Source organism: Corvus brachyrhynchos, unplaced genomic scaffold, assembly GCF_000691975.1.
Source record: "Corvus brachyrhynchos isolate BGI_N302 unplaced genomic scaffold, ASM69197v1 scaffold34, whole genome shotgun sequence".
Taxonomy (NCBI): Eukaryota; Metazoa; Chordata; class Aves; order Passeriformes; family Corvidae; genus Corvus; species Corvus brachyrhynchos.
In genome coordinates, this window is record NW_008238126.1 from 2,518,523 (window position 1) to 2,535,034 (window position 16,512).

The following is a 16,512-nucleotide window of genomic DNA, read 5'->3' on the forward strand; positions in this document are numbered from 1 at the left end:
GCGGTTAATTCTGAGCATTAATAGTTAGTTTGTGTCGCGTTTTGACCCAAGGTAATGGTCTAACGTTTGCTCGTTGCTGCGACAACAAACGCCTCGTGTATGTCCTGGGGGATTTAATTTACCGAGTTGGTGGGATTCAGTTTCCAAGCTGATGGCAGCGTTGAATCACAGGATGGGTCCAGGCTGGAAGGTACCTCCATGGGTTATCTGGTCCCACCTCCCTGCTCAAGCAGGGTCATCCCAGAGCACATGGCACAGGATTGTGTCCAGCCGGTTCTGGGATACGTCTAGTGAGGAAAATGCCACACCAAGCACAGGAAAGAATTTCTTCCTCTTGTTCAGGTGGAACTTCCCGAGCATCAGTTTCTGTCCATTGTCCATTGCCTCCTGTCCTATTGCTCAGCACCACCGAGCAGAGCCTGGCTACATCTTCTCGGCACCCCCCCCAGTTTAGATATTTATACACATTAATAAGGTCCCTTATCAGCCATCTCTTCTCGATGCTAAACAGGCCCAAATCCCTCAGCCTTTCCTCATAAGAGAGATGCCCCAGTCCCCCAATCATCCTTGCTGCCCTCCCCTGGACCCCACTTCATGAGCTCCATGTCTCACTTATACTGAGGAGCCCAGAACCAGGCACAGTAGTTGTGTCCAGTTGAGCAATGTTATGGCTTAGTCAAATGAATGAGATACAAAGCACATTGGGAAATGTAGCAGCTTTTTGTATACTCTGAATAAAGAACATACATGTGTTTTCATTTTAACCCTTCTGAAGGGAAAATAAAGGAACCAGAGACCTCTAGGGCACAAGTGCCAAACAGATCACTAAGCAAGTTCAGAAGTGCATGGCTGTCTGGCTGGAGATGAAAATTTAAATCAGAGTTTTCAGATGCTGTTTAGCTTGCCTGTAGTTGTAGGTGTGTCTAGGTAAAATAAGGAAAAGCTCAACTCTTTCTTTAGAAGGCTTGAGTTTGTCTGCACAAAGCTTGTTGAGCAAGTGAAAGTGAAAAGCACATCTAGTGAGGTAATAATTTATACATCTCTGCTCCATCTGATACATAAAATAGTGTCTTTTGAAAGAGGGAAAGCTTTTGCATTAAATAATTATTTTAAATGAAGTAAAATATACAGTTTAAGAAAGAATTTTTGGGTTTTGGAGCTGGGGTGCATATTGTTGATGAGATGGTTTTCATTGAAAATAAGTGCACTAGGATGTCTCAAAATAATTTTCAGAAGCAGTCCACTGTTATTGTGTGTATTTCTTAACACTTGTTATGTGTTAAAAAAATTTTGAAGGAAAAGATTTGGTTTATTCTTGGTTTTGTTTAAAAAAATTCTATGCTAGTAGCACAGGCTTTGACATTTTGAAATAGGAGGCCTAGTTGTACTTGCCACATTGTCTGCAAGGATTTTGACAAATTATTTAACTTGTAAGTTCATTTATTTTTCTGTAGAATTAGTATTTTCTGTGTCAAGCCACATGCCTAAGCAAAAGATGAATGAATAGTTAACATTCTGTGTTTTGAAACAATGTTGCTAACACTTTTAAAAGTGTGAAGAATTGAGAAAACCAGGCAGACAACAAATGCTGAAGAGCTGCTTGGACTTTATTTTGGGGTGGGTTTGTTTGGATTTTTCAGATCATGGTCTTATCACTGAATCACAGAATGGTTGGGGTTGGAAGGAACCTCTGGAACCATCTAATTCAAGCCGCTTGCTAAAGCAGGTTCACCCAGAGGAGGTTGCACAGGATCACCTCCAGGCGGGTTTTGAACATCTCCAGAGATGGAGACTCCACAGCTTCTCTGGGCAGCCTGTTCCAGTGCTCTGCCACTGGCACAGGAGAGAAGGTCTTCCTCTTGTTCAGGCAAAATGAGAGTTTTGCCAACCCACGTTTTGAAGGCTGAGAGAAGAAAGAAGAGAAAGATAAGAAAATAAAATGTGCCTTTGAATTGATAGAACATGGCTATTTCAAAATATGTGAGGCAAATTTTGCTTTTGCTAAAAGTTGACATCATCTTTTTTGTGTTTTAGAATCAGGTGCTGTTTTCACATTCGGGAAAAGCAAGTTTGCAGAAGATATTCCTAGCAAGTTCTGGTTCAAAAATGACAAGCCTGTACTTATATCATGTGGAGATGAACATACTGCTGTTATTACAGGTCAGTATTGGAAATGAAGGATATAGAATCAGAATTGTTTAGGTTGGAAGAGACCTTTAAGATCATCAGGTCCAACCATTAACCCAGCACTGCCAAGTCCACCACCAAACCATGTCCCCAGGGGCCACTTCTATACATCTTTTAAACACCTCCAGGGATGGTGATTCAGCCACTTCCCTGGGCATCCTGTTCCATGAAGAAATTTTTCCCAATCTCCAGTCTAAACCTTCCCTGGCACAGCTTGAGGCTGTTTCCTTTCATCCTCTTGCTTGTTAGCTGGGAGAAAAGGCAGCCCCCCACCTGGCTATGACCTCCTTTCAGGAAGTTGTAGAGTGATAAGATCTTCTCTGGGCCTCCTTTCCTTCCACAACTTCCCTCATAGGACTTCTGCTTCAGACCCTTCTGTAGTCACATTCCAGCACTTCAATGTCTTTCTTGTAGTGAAGCTGATCTATATGATAAAAGGTGATATATTTGGACACCTTTGAAAGTTAGAAATCTTATTTGCATACTGAGGTAAAACATTAATTGAGGTTGGGGAGAGGAGAGAGGACTGTTCTGTGGGAACTGTTGGATGCCTTTGGAGTTAGTGTGAGGTCACTCAAGGTTTTCACAAGATGCGCCCAAGAACTGCCTGGAGGAAGTTTGTAATAACTGAGTGTATCACAAGATTTAAAGTAAGCGTAACTTTGTTCAGGCTGAATGTTTCTCTTGAATCTGACAATGTTTAGTATGTTAGATATATTGTATCATGGAAGTAACAGTATCTGCTGAACACCACAAGTTCACTAGAAATCTGCTGGAAACAATAAATACAATTGTATCTCTTAAATGAAGATTGGAACTACTGTTGACTGTCAGATGAAAAAAGCCCTTGCAAGAGCAACTCAATAAACTTCAGAATATCCTACAAAAATCAGAAATAAATGGAAAAAGTGTTCAAAGAAAACTCCAGTGTAATAGAGGGAGCATTATTAATGTTTTTTTTTTTTCTTTTCTTTGAAATGATGGAAACAATACTCATTAAAGAATTTATTCATTTTATTTTACATGGAAGGGACTACTCTTCTGTGGATGAGCATGTGCGATGATTGTATTGACAATCAACTGCTGACAGATAATTAGACTTGGTTGTTGAAAAAATTTATATGTGTATTTTCAGGACTTTTAAATTGGACTGTAGTTATTCCTCATCAATATCCAATTGGTCGTTGCTTATTAAATAATCTCCTGAGGCTTCTTGCAGTGTTCATAAGCAACATTGAAGGTGCTGGATTTTCAGAAAGAACTATTCCAGGCATGATAAAAAAGACTATTGATTTCATGGACTGCAGAACACCCTGAGGTGAAATTATACCATGAATTTTTCAAGCCTAACTTCACAGAAGATGAATTATACATTAATAGTTTGTTTTGAACAAAGCTTGACCCTTTTTCTTGGATTGAACCAGTAATATTAAATTACCTGTTGCATAAAATTAATTCGGATGTAACCTGGGGCACTCTGACATTTTCCTTTGGAATTTTCTTTCTACATATACTTTTATATGCCCATACCCAGTTGGAAATAACACAGGTATAGTTCTCTGTTTAAACCAGTCAATTTAAATTGCCTCCCAGCATGTGCCTGGGCCAGCACTGTTAACCCCAGTCAGCAACAATCCCCTAATTCACACGTCACTGCAATAGTGACCACTTAGATAAAGCTTTTGAAGAAGCCAGCTTGAGTAGGTTTTCATGCAGCACCATTTCTCTGCTATTTCCCCTTTCTCCATTATTTTAGTATGTGCAGCTTGTTTCAAAAATGTCTCTGTAGCTTGCCTTATCTGGTGTAGTGGGCAGGTACATCACCAGGGAAGCTTCTAGGTGATCAGATCTTTATTTCCTAAAAGCTTTAGCAGAGAAGGAACTGTAGAAGCATGAGAAAAAGACTTCTTTGGTAGCAAAAGGTTTTCTGGGTCATTGTAAAGGCAAAAGTGAGGGTAAAGTATGGATCAACAACAAGCAAAGGTAGAAAAACTCCAAGAGTCATACAAAACAATGTGACAAAGGGAAAGAAAAAGCCTTTGTCCCTCATTTGTTCTTCACACCTGTGCATGCCCATGTGCACCTCACGTTGCTGCAGTTAGATGGAGATGGATGATACAGTGGAATTAAGCCCTTGGTGAATGATCCTGAACTGCAGTAACACCTGGAATAAACGCTCCAGAAGCACCTGCTGATAATGAGTTTACTGAGAAGGGTACAAACTTTGTGGGAAACCAGGAGCTTCTTCAGCTGAACCTGATCTGGAAGAGATAAAAGACAAACAGCACTGAGGAAGGAAAAGTATCTCAAGCAGGTGTGTGTGAATGCATGCTTCATTCTACTTTCAGTCTTTATTTACAGGTCAAAATTCTCCCCCCCTTTTTTTTCCCCACACTCTGAAAGAGGATGTGGGACCTATGTTTGTAGGGAACAGTGGGAATATGAGGTAGCTTAGAATAGAGGTAGATTAAAATATAGAAATATATCAATTTTGTACTTAACATGGCTCAACAATGATAAGTAAAACAATCACAGGAACTGATACAAATCATTCCTTAATGCTGGATTTGGGCAGGAGAGACAGCTACATCTAGCACTGAATCTTGACTGAATACTAATGAAGAAAACATACAAAACCTAGTATTTGGCATTCAAACAAAATATTCAGAACCTTTCAAATACTTCTTTTATCTAATCCAGCATCAGTATCCCTCTATGACTTTTATAAAGACAAGTGTAAAGTAAATATAAAGCACTCCGTCCTTTGCCTTTCTAGGTCAGGAGTTAAGAGTCCAAAATTTTATTTACATGCTGTGTCTGTATGTTGGAACAGAAGGGACCAGTGATAGTTGCTTGCTGACTTCGAGTTGGCTTGCTGAGCTAGTTGAAGAAATGTTTCCTACTCCAGGAAGGAAGTTTGGGATTGAAATTTGTGTTTCTTTATTCTTTTTCTGTCTACCATTGGCATAACCTTAATTAAAATGTCCAAGCAGGAATTTTTTTAAGCAGTGGTCTCCTTTAGGTCTTCAATGCATTCATGAGCAGTATATATTCCAGTACCACTTGTAACACATTTAATTATGGTTCTTGCCTCATTTCTGTATTTTTTTGGCCCAAGAATACTGACAGTCCATTCCCTGCATCTTCTATAACTGCAGATTTTGGAAAGCAATTAATTCATCCTCATGGGAGATAGTGTGAAGAAGTATGAATATGCCTACATTTAAGAATCGCCTCCCAATGCCTGTCTATTACATTTTCTTTCCTACAAAGCTCTTTAAGTTAACAGCTGTCTTATTGTTTATTTGCCTTGATTAGAGTATCCTAGGCAGCTTAACCACATTTAATCAAAGAGACTGATCCTGTTCACAAGGGGGAAAGTGCTGATGAATGAAGACACCTTTTCTGAACTCAGTGCTCTGGAGAAAATTGAAGCCCCCAGCATAAGAAGGCAGAAGGAAAGACAGAAGTATCAATTGTAAAAGCGGGAGTGAAAGGAGGTGCATATGGAACCACAAGAAGATAGTAGACTCATAATTTCAGGTTTTGTAAGGCACTGAACATTCAACAAAGAGACCTTGGAATCTCTAGGTGTTTTGCCTTCTATTCTTTCTGCTTACCAGCAGGTCATCAGAACATGGCATAGTATCTTTTGCATCAGCTGCAAGGGGAGGATGAGAAAGACTAATACACATTTGTGTTGATGTGTATGAGCAAGCAGCATACTGTGCTGGTTTTGTTTGTGTGATGCCAAATGTCCTAAGCATGACCATTCTTGGTGCTCAATAAAGTTTTTGAGAATATCATGACTTGCCTAACAAAACTGATGTCACTCCTATTTTCCTGGGATCTATTTGACTTGTATATGAGCTTTAAATCAACTGTTAACATAGTTTATTCATGAAATAACTCAAATAAAAATAATAATTAAAAACAATCATGGTGCCTGGCATATGAAACTCTGTACAATATACTGCCTTTTATGTTTTATTCAGATACAGTTTCTCAGTAGGATCTTGTAGTAAGTGCTCAAAGTTTGGACATTGTCTCCCCATCTTATTTCTCTCCCACACTACTGTAATTTAGAAAGCAAGGGGGGGAATACATAAACCATACCTTTAAACATAGGTGATTAGAGTACTTGGCTGCCTGTTATGACAAAGCACATGAGATTTCAGCTGGTATTTCCCAGCTGCCCAATGAATGCCTTTAAAAGCACTTCATGAACCAGAGGTTCACGTGACTGATGGGGTCCCCAGGAATCACAGTTGTGATAGCAACTATTCATGAGAAATGAGGTAGGAGACTCTCTCTTACTGAGGTGTCCCACAAAACCTGTGTTGCTAAACGTGGAAATGTCTTCTGGCTTCCCTGGTAGCCCTGAATTGCTGTTGATGAAATATCTGCTGGTGTACCTGCCAGTGAACACATATCTGGGAGAAATAACTCCAGTTTTGCATCAGGATAAGGGTAGAGACTGCTGTTGGAAGTATGTTTTCATCACCAAAACGGTCTGAGTAGACCTTTTCATTATATCCTGTTGTTTCCCTTCTGCCCAGAGTCATAGCCTTACCCTGCTGGACCTGTCCTGTGCCAGCTATTCCACCTGGCAGATGGCCACATCTGGATGACAGCACCAAAGTGGAAGCAAAAAAACCAAGAGCAATTTGAGTTTAAGAAATTTTGAAATTTGATCCTTGCCTATTTGTCTGCTGTTGGATTCAGTGCATTTTTGTGATGGCTGGGATATCTCAGTATGCAGTTATGAAAATAGTGCCTTTTGCATGCAAAATTATATCAGATTTCTTGGCTACTTAGATTGAATTGTGCCTCTTTCTAAACTTGATTTGCTGTACAGACCAAGAAACGTTGCTTCATTACAAGCATTTATTTAGGTTCCTCTGTAGTGCCTGTTAATTCTCATTCTCTGTCTGAATTAACTGCTTCCCAGATTTTTTATTTTCTGTTATTCTCCTAGGAAACCTGAAATTATAAAAGACTGTCACTCAGTTGTAAAAGAATGTGAAAAAATTCCTCTCATCTATTAAGCTCCTTGACTTACAAAGCAATGCCTGAGAGTTTAAAGACTGATATAAAACCCAGCAGATTATAGGATGAAAAGCATAACCTTGTTTGAATTTTGCATGGATAAAAGAGAATGTGCTTAAATTGAATTAGGGCAGCTCGGCATCATACTCCCACAGAAGTACTGCTGTCTTAGGAAAGCAGTTAGAAAGTGTAAAGCAAGGATACAAGGAAGCCATACCAATATAGGATAGATGTCATTTGCTGATAAAAAACCTTTCTGTCAAGCTGTGTTTCCTGTCAGGGACAGGTCTGCATGTGTTGGACATGATTTCATTATCAAAATTAGGATGGAGATATAAATGCTGTTAGTAGAACACTGTGAGTGTGGGCTTGACCTCAGTCTTTCTTCCCTTCCAGCTTTCCTGGAAAGACATAATATTGACACGTAGCCCCATGTGCCAAGAAATGTAAAATCTACCTATTTGATTGGGATTTTAGATACCAGTTATTGTTAAACATTGGTTCATTTTATTTGGGGTTTTTTTTGTTTGTTTTGTTTTAAACTATTTTGTTATATTCAAGAAAATAAATTGATATTTTTATTGGAATAGGAGTTTTTTTGTTATATTTAAAACATTGCAAGATCGTATTTCAAAGGCTCTGTAAATCACATTCAGAACCCTCACTGGGAACCTACAGCACTGAAGTTACATATAACAGTCATATTATTTTGGCATTATTATATGGGATTACAATTGTGGACTGTGGTCGTGGTAATTGTAGATGATGAGGGTGACAAATTCTATGACCAAGTTTCTGTTTAGGGTGACAGCATTACGATGGAGTCTAATGCACAAAGCTCTGCAGACCTTCATCAAAAGTAAACAAAGTCCTTTTAACAGTTGTAAAAGGTTGGGGTTTGGGAGGGGCCGAGGTTTTTTTGTTTGTTGGTTTGGGGTTTTTTTGTGTTTTTTTTTTTTTGCCAAATCAGTTTCTATTGTTTTGCAAGGATTTCTGTTGGAACAAGGGTCTTATTTTCCAGTGGGAACCTTACAGCTTTGCAACATGCAATAGTTTAAAAAAAATGACATTAAATGAGTTCATTTTGAGGTATTGTCAGTAGTCAGTTTTGGATATCTAATTTTCATCCCAGATGACAAAGTTTTCAACTGTTCATATACCATCCTCAGAGAAAGTACTGTTTTTTCAGAATTACAACAAGTCATTGTTTGTAATGGTCAAACATGCAAGGCCAATGACACATCATATGAATTTCTGAAAGGTGATTCTAGCATTGCTCCTGTTGAAGGTTTGTAACCTAATGTTTGCATTTAGGATTACAAAATCTCTGACTGCGTGGTGGATTTATGCATTCCATATTTATATGCAGAGTAACAAATTAATACATTTATGAAAATTTATCAGAAACTACATTTGATAGAAATGAGTATTTGTAAATCATTTTAAGAGAAGACATTTAGCAGTAAACAATCTCCAAACAATCAAATAAGCCAAATGTTACAAATTTTTACTTGTATTTATCAAATAGCTGCATTATTCATTCATGTTTTTGAGGTAGAAGATGTGGGTGTTCAGTTAGATATGCTGTTATTTTATAAGGGGGCCTATAAATACTGTGGTTTCTGAACTGCAGGGTCTGCCCAAGAGTACAACATCTTGTTTTCTGAAGAGCACTTCATCTGTGCTGAAGTTAAAGATGAGGATGTTTCTTCCTCTGGCTGGGGATTTCTTACTTAAACAATGCAATTACTATTTTTGAACTGAAAAATCACAGGGATATTAATTATTGTTTACACTTACATATTGAATTGCCTAAACTTGAACCTTACATTGTGAGTGAATGACCATCTTGTCTTCAATGAGGTATTCAAACACTTGTATGGATTCTGTCTGTGGTTTTTTTTCAGGGAAAGGTAAACTATACATGTTCGGCAGTAACGACTGGGGCCAGTTAGGACTAGGATCAAAGAACACTGTCAGCAAACCAACATGTGTTAAAGGTTTGTGTGATTTTTCTCTTTTTCTTCTTTGTTTGGTTTTTTTTTTTTGTCTTTTTGAACGGAGACCCTTATGAAAAGCTACTTCATAGGAAGAGATTCCAAAATAACTGATTCTTTATTCATCACATGTACACATTACTGCACAAGATCATGAAGGTAGCTCAAAGGAATCCCTGACTGATTTTCCATTACTTCAGATTCTGAGTCCTTTTGCATCTGAAGATGATGTCAGATACATAGAATCCTGTCATTTTTGAGGGCTCTGATTTTATGTAGTATTTGCCTTTTGTGACAAACCACATCTTCTTTTTTTACTGCAGACAATAATCAGATGGTTGATCTCTGCATCGTCCATCTGTTAGAAACCAGTGTTCCAACAGCATGGTGTAATCTCTGTGTCACTATTGTCTTAGCAGCTTTGTAAATGAAAAAAATCTATCAGAAACTTTTCACAAGTACTATTACATTTTTAACAAGTGTAAAAAATGCCCAAGGGGGCATAAATGTTAATACGTTTTTGTAAGACAGTAAAATAAATTCCTAGGCATTGAAAAATATGTTTTTATTGCACTGTGATCTTCTTGATCTTTCCTAGCTGTTTTTATATTGTCAAACAAAGCTGAGTCAATACTTTTCCCTATCCCCTTATTTATGTCAAGTCAGATCTATCCCATTAACACATTTCTTTTCACTATTAAATGTTTATCTTCACTCTTTCTGCCAGCAGATCGATCTGTTAGCTTATTGTTAAAAACAAATTATCCTGCTTGTTCAAACTGTTCTTCCCGATTTAGTTTATTCTACTGTCCTTTATTTGCTCCTGTCTCTATTTCACTTCAGCGGGAGAATGCAGCTACTCTCAGGTACACATCTTCTGTCAGCCATGTGAGAGGCTGATTCTTACCTTGGCTTTAGTGGATTGGGTTTCAAGTTTTGGGTTTACTGTCAAATTGCAATGGAGAATAAAAGACAAAGAGAAGATGACAGCAATTCAAACCAGACCTGGCATCCATTGGAAAAAGTCACAAGGGGGGGTATCTTTTTTCTCTTGGCAGTAGGCAGCAGGAGGAATTCCTGGAGCTTTACTCACTAGCTTTTCGTTTTGTCATCACTTGGCTTTGGGAATGGGGTTGCAAGGACACAGTTTCTGCTTGGAGCCAAATGGTTGTGTTTGCATGTTTTCTGAGAAAATATTTTCTGGGACTTGATTAGAGACTAATGAAATTGGTTATGAAAAATCACCTGCACCACTGTAAATATAGCATGTCTCATAAAATACAGTTGATTAGCCTAAGTGAGAGGAAGGTAGGGAGCACAGGCTTCTGAAGAGCTCATCTCTGAAGTTGGAGACAGAGTTTTGGGATATAAAGATTGTAGGAAGAAGTCACCATTGGAACTATTATGATTCCAGCCTGATGGTAGTGGTAGGTGCTGGATAGGAGAGGCAGAAACTTGTGTTTGGACAATTTAAATTTGTGTGATAGACCAGAGGCAGTTCATGCTTGAGTAGATAGATTTATTTGGTAACTTGGTAGAAGGAACTTCAATCTGAATGTTCAAGAGCTGAAGAAACTTGATCTGGAAGGACTGAAAAAGGGTTTGTGAAAGGGATGATTGTTGTTGGCTTTGTTATGGAGTAGTGCAGTGGAAAAGCAATTAAAGATTTATTATGTAAAAATAATCCTGGTTTAGAGCATTGTATAAGGTACATGGACATGACTGAGAGAAGATAATTTGTTGACAATGAACAGTAATTGGAGCAGGGATGGAAAAGTCAGGGAGACATTTTTCCTCTCTTTTTCTGAAATGAAGTGCACTTGTCATAGGAGAAGAGGAGCCTCTGTATTCTCTCTTTCCCACCAAAATAAGTCCTGAGCCCTCCCATATGTATTCCCAGTCTTTCAAAGTGACCAGACTGCAGAGAAGTGCATGCAATGGCACTCTCATTGGTGGTAACTCAGCTGAAATTGAGACAACATGATACATGCAAAAAGTGTGGGCACTAGTCCAGGTAGGGCTGCCCTTTGCAATTGAGTTCAGTGATCAGGAAGAGGTCAGAACACAGCAGAAAAGGGATATGAGCACAATGAAGGGAGGTAGGGATGGTAAGACAAAGGAACAGTATGATTTCAGAGATTTACAACAGTGGGAAAAGTCTAAGAGGGAAGTAACAATAGTACTGTTAATGAAAACTTCAGACAGCTTAAATCATTAATTTTATCCTGCAACTTAATATATTCTTTTAGGCATATCTCATAAATGGTAAGTTCCAGGGACTGTGGCATTGGGATGAAGTAACCATCATCAAGTTAACTTGAATGTTTTAAGTTTTTAAGGTCTGACCTATTTTCTTACCTTGGGGGAATACTGATTTGATAAGTCATGTGCTAGATTCAAATTGGCAATGACTCTTGTAATAATTCTGTTGGTAAAAATGTGAAAAGAAGAAATCAGAGCTCCCTCTAGAGCATAGAGCATTTTGTTGTTGAACCAGCTATCAGCTCATTTGTAACTTTCCCTCCTCTTTGGTTTGAATTCTTAGCTTTAAAACCAGAAAAACCAAAACTTGCTGTTTGTGGAAGAAACCACACTTTAGTTTACACAGGTACGTAACCTCTATTTCATACATATTCAAGATATGTTTCTTCCTTTGCTTTCATGCAAAATTACACTGGGAACCCTAGAAGTGTTGAGGAAAGAAAAATAAATGAAAATGGGACTGCTAAAACTTAGGAGTTTGACATCCATTTCTTAGAATTTGGGATTTTTTAGAATTGTTTGATTATTCTGAGCCAATGCATTTATAAACTAATATTAGATAGTAGTTTCCTCGTAACAGACATATGGAAAAATTTCTTGCTGGCAATTGAGGTGTGGTTAACAATTATGAATATTTCCTTTAAGCCTTGTGAAAAGATGTTGTTATTTTTATATGCATCTGGACTCAAATTTACCTTAGAAAAATAATCTTTGTTAGTGTGGAGTTATGTATCTGAATAAATACAGTAGAACTGAATGTTTTCAAGTCTTCCAATTCTGTTGCATTTTTGGTTGTACAACATAGTCTGGTATTTCAAAGACAAGTTGCTTTATTAAGCTATAAATAAATAAGCAGTAAATTTAAACTTAAAAATAAATTTGTAGAGACACAGTATACAGAGAATTTATGAAGGTTCTTGTCACGCTTCTATAATTCATGCAATGGAATAGCCATCTTTGTGATTGCAATCCTTTAGCTTTCAGTAATGTTATGAAGAGGATTGTTTGATTATTAGGAGGTTTATATATGTGGAGACCCTGAGCACTGTAAATAAGATTATTAGAATAAACCAGTACATTTTAATAACAATTAAGTATGCAAGACTGCACAGGGTAAATATTAGTCACCTTTGGTGTACGCACTGGCTAGATAATTTCTGGCCATTTATATAGCAAGGACCATTTATAAATTATATGTCAGTTTATTAACACATTTCTGTCTGGGTTTGCGGTAATAATACACCATATCTGTTTCATCATAGATGAGCACTTTAGATGTGAAACATCCTAAAATTAAAAATATAAATCTTAAAGTTCTCTAAAGTTGAAGATATCTGTCATCAGCGCTAACTTCAAGATTCTCAATGAAAATACCTTGTTAATTAAATTGGAAGTTATTTAAATATTAAAATAAGTGAAATATTTCTAATAAAACCTAAGTAAAAATATATTTCATTCACAGTACTCAAAGCTATCAAGTTATTAATTTCTTTAAGTTATGTACTAATACAGCTTCAGTTTTACTTGTGAGTAACATCATTAACCCTTTTTCTCCCAGTTTATCTTGAAATGTACATTATTTGTGGAAGGAGCTGCCTCTTGCTGCCAGGGCCTCTGGTAGTCATTTTGTCAGAGCTCTTGTAGAACTTCCAATCATATTTATTTTTTAGATCAGTCTCCAGAATACTGGGGAATGCAGTCTAAATGCATGTAAGGCCTTCAGGAAGTTCTGATCCAACTGTGTGCAGGAAAACCTTGCTAGCTAGAACAGAAACTGCTAATTTCAGCTGGAGGGTATTTCAGGGCAATAGACCCTAATGTTTTTGTGATGTTTTTTCCATTGAAAATTGAATTGCTCTGGTTTCTTCATTTTGTGTTTTACCTGTGCTTTTCTGTATGCAGAAAAAGGAAATGTCTATGCTGCTGGAGGTAACAGTGAAGGCCAGTTGGGATTAGGTGACACAGAGGAAAGGACCACGTTTCATTTAATTCGTTTTTTTACCAACCGGCACAAGATCAAGCAACTATCAGCTGGGTCGTACACCTCAGCAGCAGTAACTGGTATGAGCAACTGCTAATAAAATCTATTCATGCATGTCCATCCTGGTGTTCCAGAAAGACATTTATTCCAGCATCCTGTCTGCATATGTGGGTGCATTTTCTATCTTCACTCTCTTCTTTCCTTGGCAGCCACAGTCATTTTCTGGCAGGCAGTTGCCTATTTTAACACAGTCTGGCAAGGGGTGTGAGTCTCATGAACTTCTTAAGAGTTTTTGTGACAGTTTAGTAGAAATCCTTACAAAGGAGAAACAGTATGAATACCCTCAAAAGGGAAAAAATTCTTCAGTTTATTTCCAGGGAAAGCAGCCACAAAACATGAATCCTATGAAAACTAAGCATGTCAAATTCCACTTCTTACTGAAACTATTGTGGTCCATAGGTACAGGCTGCACAGCTGTGTCATTCATTCCTTACTAATTCTGAGAGAGGCTGAGCCTCTCATCTATTTCTCAGGTGGCAAAATGATACCATCACAACATGCTGAAATCCACATAATTACAATACTTCCAGTCACTGGATAGGTGGTCCTTTATTACCCTGTAATGCAATTTCTCATTGTCTTGCTGTACAGCAGCTTTTCTGTACCTGTTTAGGGTAAGTTATTGAGGCTGTTAATTTCAGAACTTGAGAGAGATGCTAGCCTGCTTGTTTGGTTTTTGAGGTTTTTTATGCCAATTGCTGACATTCTCTTAAGATTTTTAGGATGATTTTGAATTATTTTAACTCCTAGCACCGTCTCAGTAGCACTGTGGGTGGTACTTTTCTATTCGCAACTTACTTCCCACCAATAAGAAATATGCATAGAGTTCTAGAAGAACTTAGAGACTTTTCATGTTGTTCACTGGCTTTTTTTGTTTGTTTGTTTGTTTTGTTGGTTTTTTTTTTACTGTTGCCATTGGTCTTTGTTTCAATAGAAGCTGGTCTTAATCAAGCTGGAATATCTACTGTTGTAGTTTAATGAAAGCCAAATGAAGCTGGTCAATATAACCATCGTGAGGAGAACTGAAAGATAAGGCAGGAGTAAGCGGGGTGTCTGCCAAAGTCAGAACAGAGAATTAGTTTGGAAGAACGAGAAAGGGGTGATTTGCACCTAGAAATGAGATGCCTTAAACTCACTGTAATATTTTCATACTAACCTCTGGCAACTGAATTGTCTCACACATTCAGTCTTCCTCTTTCTGAAGGAATGTTTTTTACATAGTACTTTTTCTGTTTCTCTTTATGGTCTAGCATCAGTTGATGCATAAATGTTCTGTGTCACTTTTGAAAAGCTTAAGGGATACCCTCTTACTTCTCACTCCTTTTTTGCATTGTGTTAAATGATCATTTTATATCCCTGAGATCATGGCGTTCGGTGGTATCGTACACAGAGTTTCTGAAATACTCTTCAATAAATAGACAAACTTTTTATTAGTTTTTGTTTCAAATCTATTAACTATATGTGCCTTCATTTTAGAGGATGGGCAGCTCTTTGTGTGGGGTGATAATTCAGAAGGTCAGATAGGCCTGGCCAATGAAGCCTTCGTCAGCGTCCCCTGTAAAGTGGATATTGGAAAACCTGTTTCCTCTGTATCCTGTGGATATTATCACTCTGCCTTGATAACAGGTAAGAGAATGGGAATAGAGGTTAGTGGAGACAAGACAGTGGTTTTCAGATAGTTGTTCCAAACTTGATACACCATTGTTGTTAAGAACTGCCATGTGACAGAAAGCTGTCTATGTAGTTTGGTATTACATTGGAAGAAGAAACCTGCAGTTAATTTTCTGCATTTGCACATTGTTGTGCAAAAGTATATTAGAAATAATGAAATATCACATTTTGTTTTCATAAAGGTTATGATGTATATTGTGGAATAATATTATGGTTTCAAAAATCCACCATTTCTTGAGATTACTCTTTTTTTGTGATGATCAAATAATCATCTTCATCTTCTCTAGAAATATAAATATTAAATATTGCTATGTTATGAGGAAAAATTAATCTCATTTGCTAGAAGTGCAAGCATGTTGTCCAAGTTTGCTGTTCTGTCTTAAAAATTAGGTTTTGAAGTCAGTTAAACAGGCAGTATGTGGTATGAGGAAAAGCAATGCTACAGTGGGCTGTTGTCTGATCTCCAGACTAAACGACCTTCCTATTGCTTTCCACCTCTCTCTTCCCCACTCTCCACTGGTTTCCAAAGTGAAGATTCCACTAATTTTTTAATAATGCCAGTATGGATGAATTATCAGCCAGTACTGATGGCATTATGTATGAGCAGGTATGACTTCCTCTCAGCCATATAGATTTACATTATTAAACTTCACCATTTGGTCCCCTCAGAGTAATTAAAGATTTCAAAGGATCAATAGTTTTGATTGTAAAGCTTTTAATGGGTACCCAGGAGTTATTCTATCAGATACCTTTCCCAGATTACTTGATAAGTGTTAATTTTCCACATACAATACCTGTACTGCTCTCTGAGAACATGCTGTTAACAGAATGAGAGCTTGCTATGGTGGACAAATATTAATTAGGTGTTATGCTGGTAGTGGGCAACTTTTATTATGGATGCTTTATTACAGTAAATTAATTAAGTGGCTGGGACTGATCAGGAGCTCAGCAACTGTAAGGAAAAATACAGCCTCCTGAACTCAGAATAAATGGGGGAAAAAAACATGCTTACTTCAAGGATGTAGTAGAAATGTGTGTATCTCTGCCTTAGAGCCAAGAGCTGAAGATCCAGGACTGCAGCTGGATGCCACAAAAGCTCTCATTAGTAGAAGGGTCGAGGACAAGCATCTAAGAGTAAGGAGAGAACAGTGTGTGCCAATTACCCTAAGGAAGTGGAAACTTTTAATGGAAGGGGATAAGAAAAAAAGGCTTAGGGTTGCACCTGGTTAAGAAAAATGGAGCTTCTCAAAATATTAATAGAAAGATGTACTGGTTATCACCTGTGAAAATGAGGAGCTGCTGAAC

General features: G+C 37.7%; 2 protein-coding genes across 2 annotated transcripts in view; one reads left to right on the forward strand and one right to left on the reverse strand.

The window, feature by feature from the left end:
• OTC (ornithine carbamoyltransferase) overlaps positions 1–448 on the reverse strand; it is a 33,474-nt gene extending 33,026 nt beyond the window's left edge. The window contains exon 1 of the mRNA XM_008633030.2: positions 123–448. The gene's annotated coding sequence lies outside the window, so the exon portion shown is untranslated. The remainder of the gene's footprint in view (positions 1–122) is intronic.
• A 1,564-nt stretch (positions 449–2,012) lies between these two features.
• The window catches only part of RPGR (retinitis pigmentosa GTPase regulator), a gene marked incomplete at both ends in the record, with an annotated part of 34,767 nt that continues 20,267 nt past the window's right edge, over positions 2,013–16,512 (forward strand). Inside the window, 5 exons of the mRNA XM_017733529.1 lie at positions 2,013–2,160; positions 9,144–9,236; positions 11,779–11,841; positions 13,398–13,556; positions 15,013–15,162. Of these exons, the coding sequence (XP_017589018.1) occupies positions 2,013–2,160; positions 9,144–9,236; positions 11,779–11,841; positions 13,398–13,556; positions 15,013–15,162 (613 nt within the window). The remainder of the gene's footprint in view (positions 2,161–9,143; positions 9,237–11,778; positions 11,842–13,397; positions 13,557–15,012; positions 15,163–16,512) is intronic.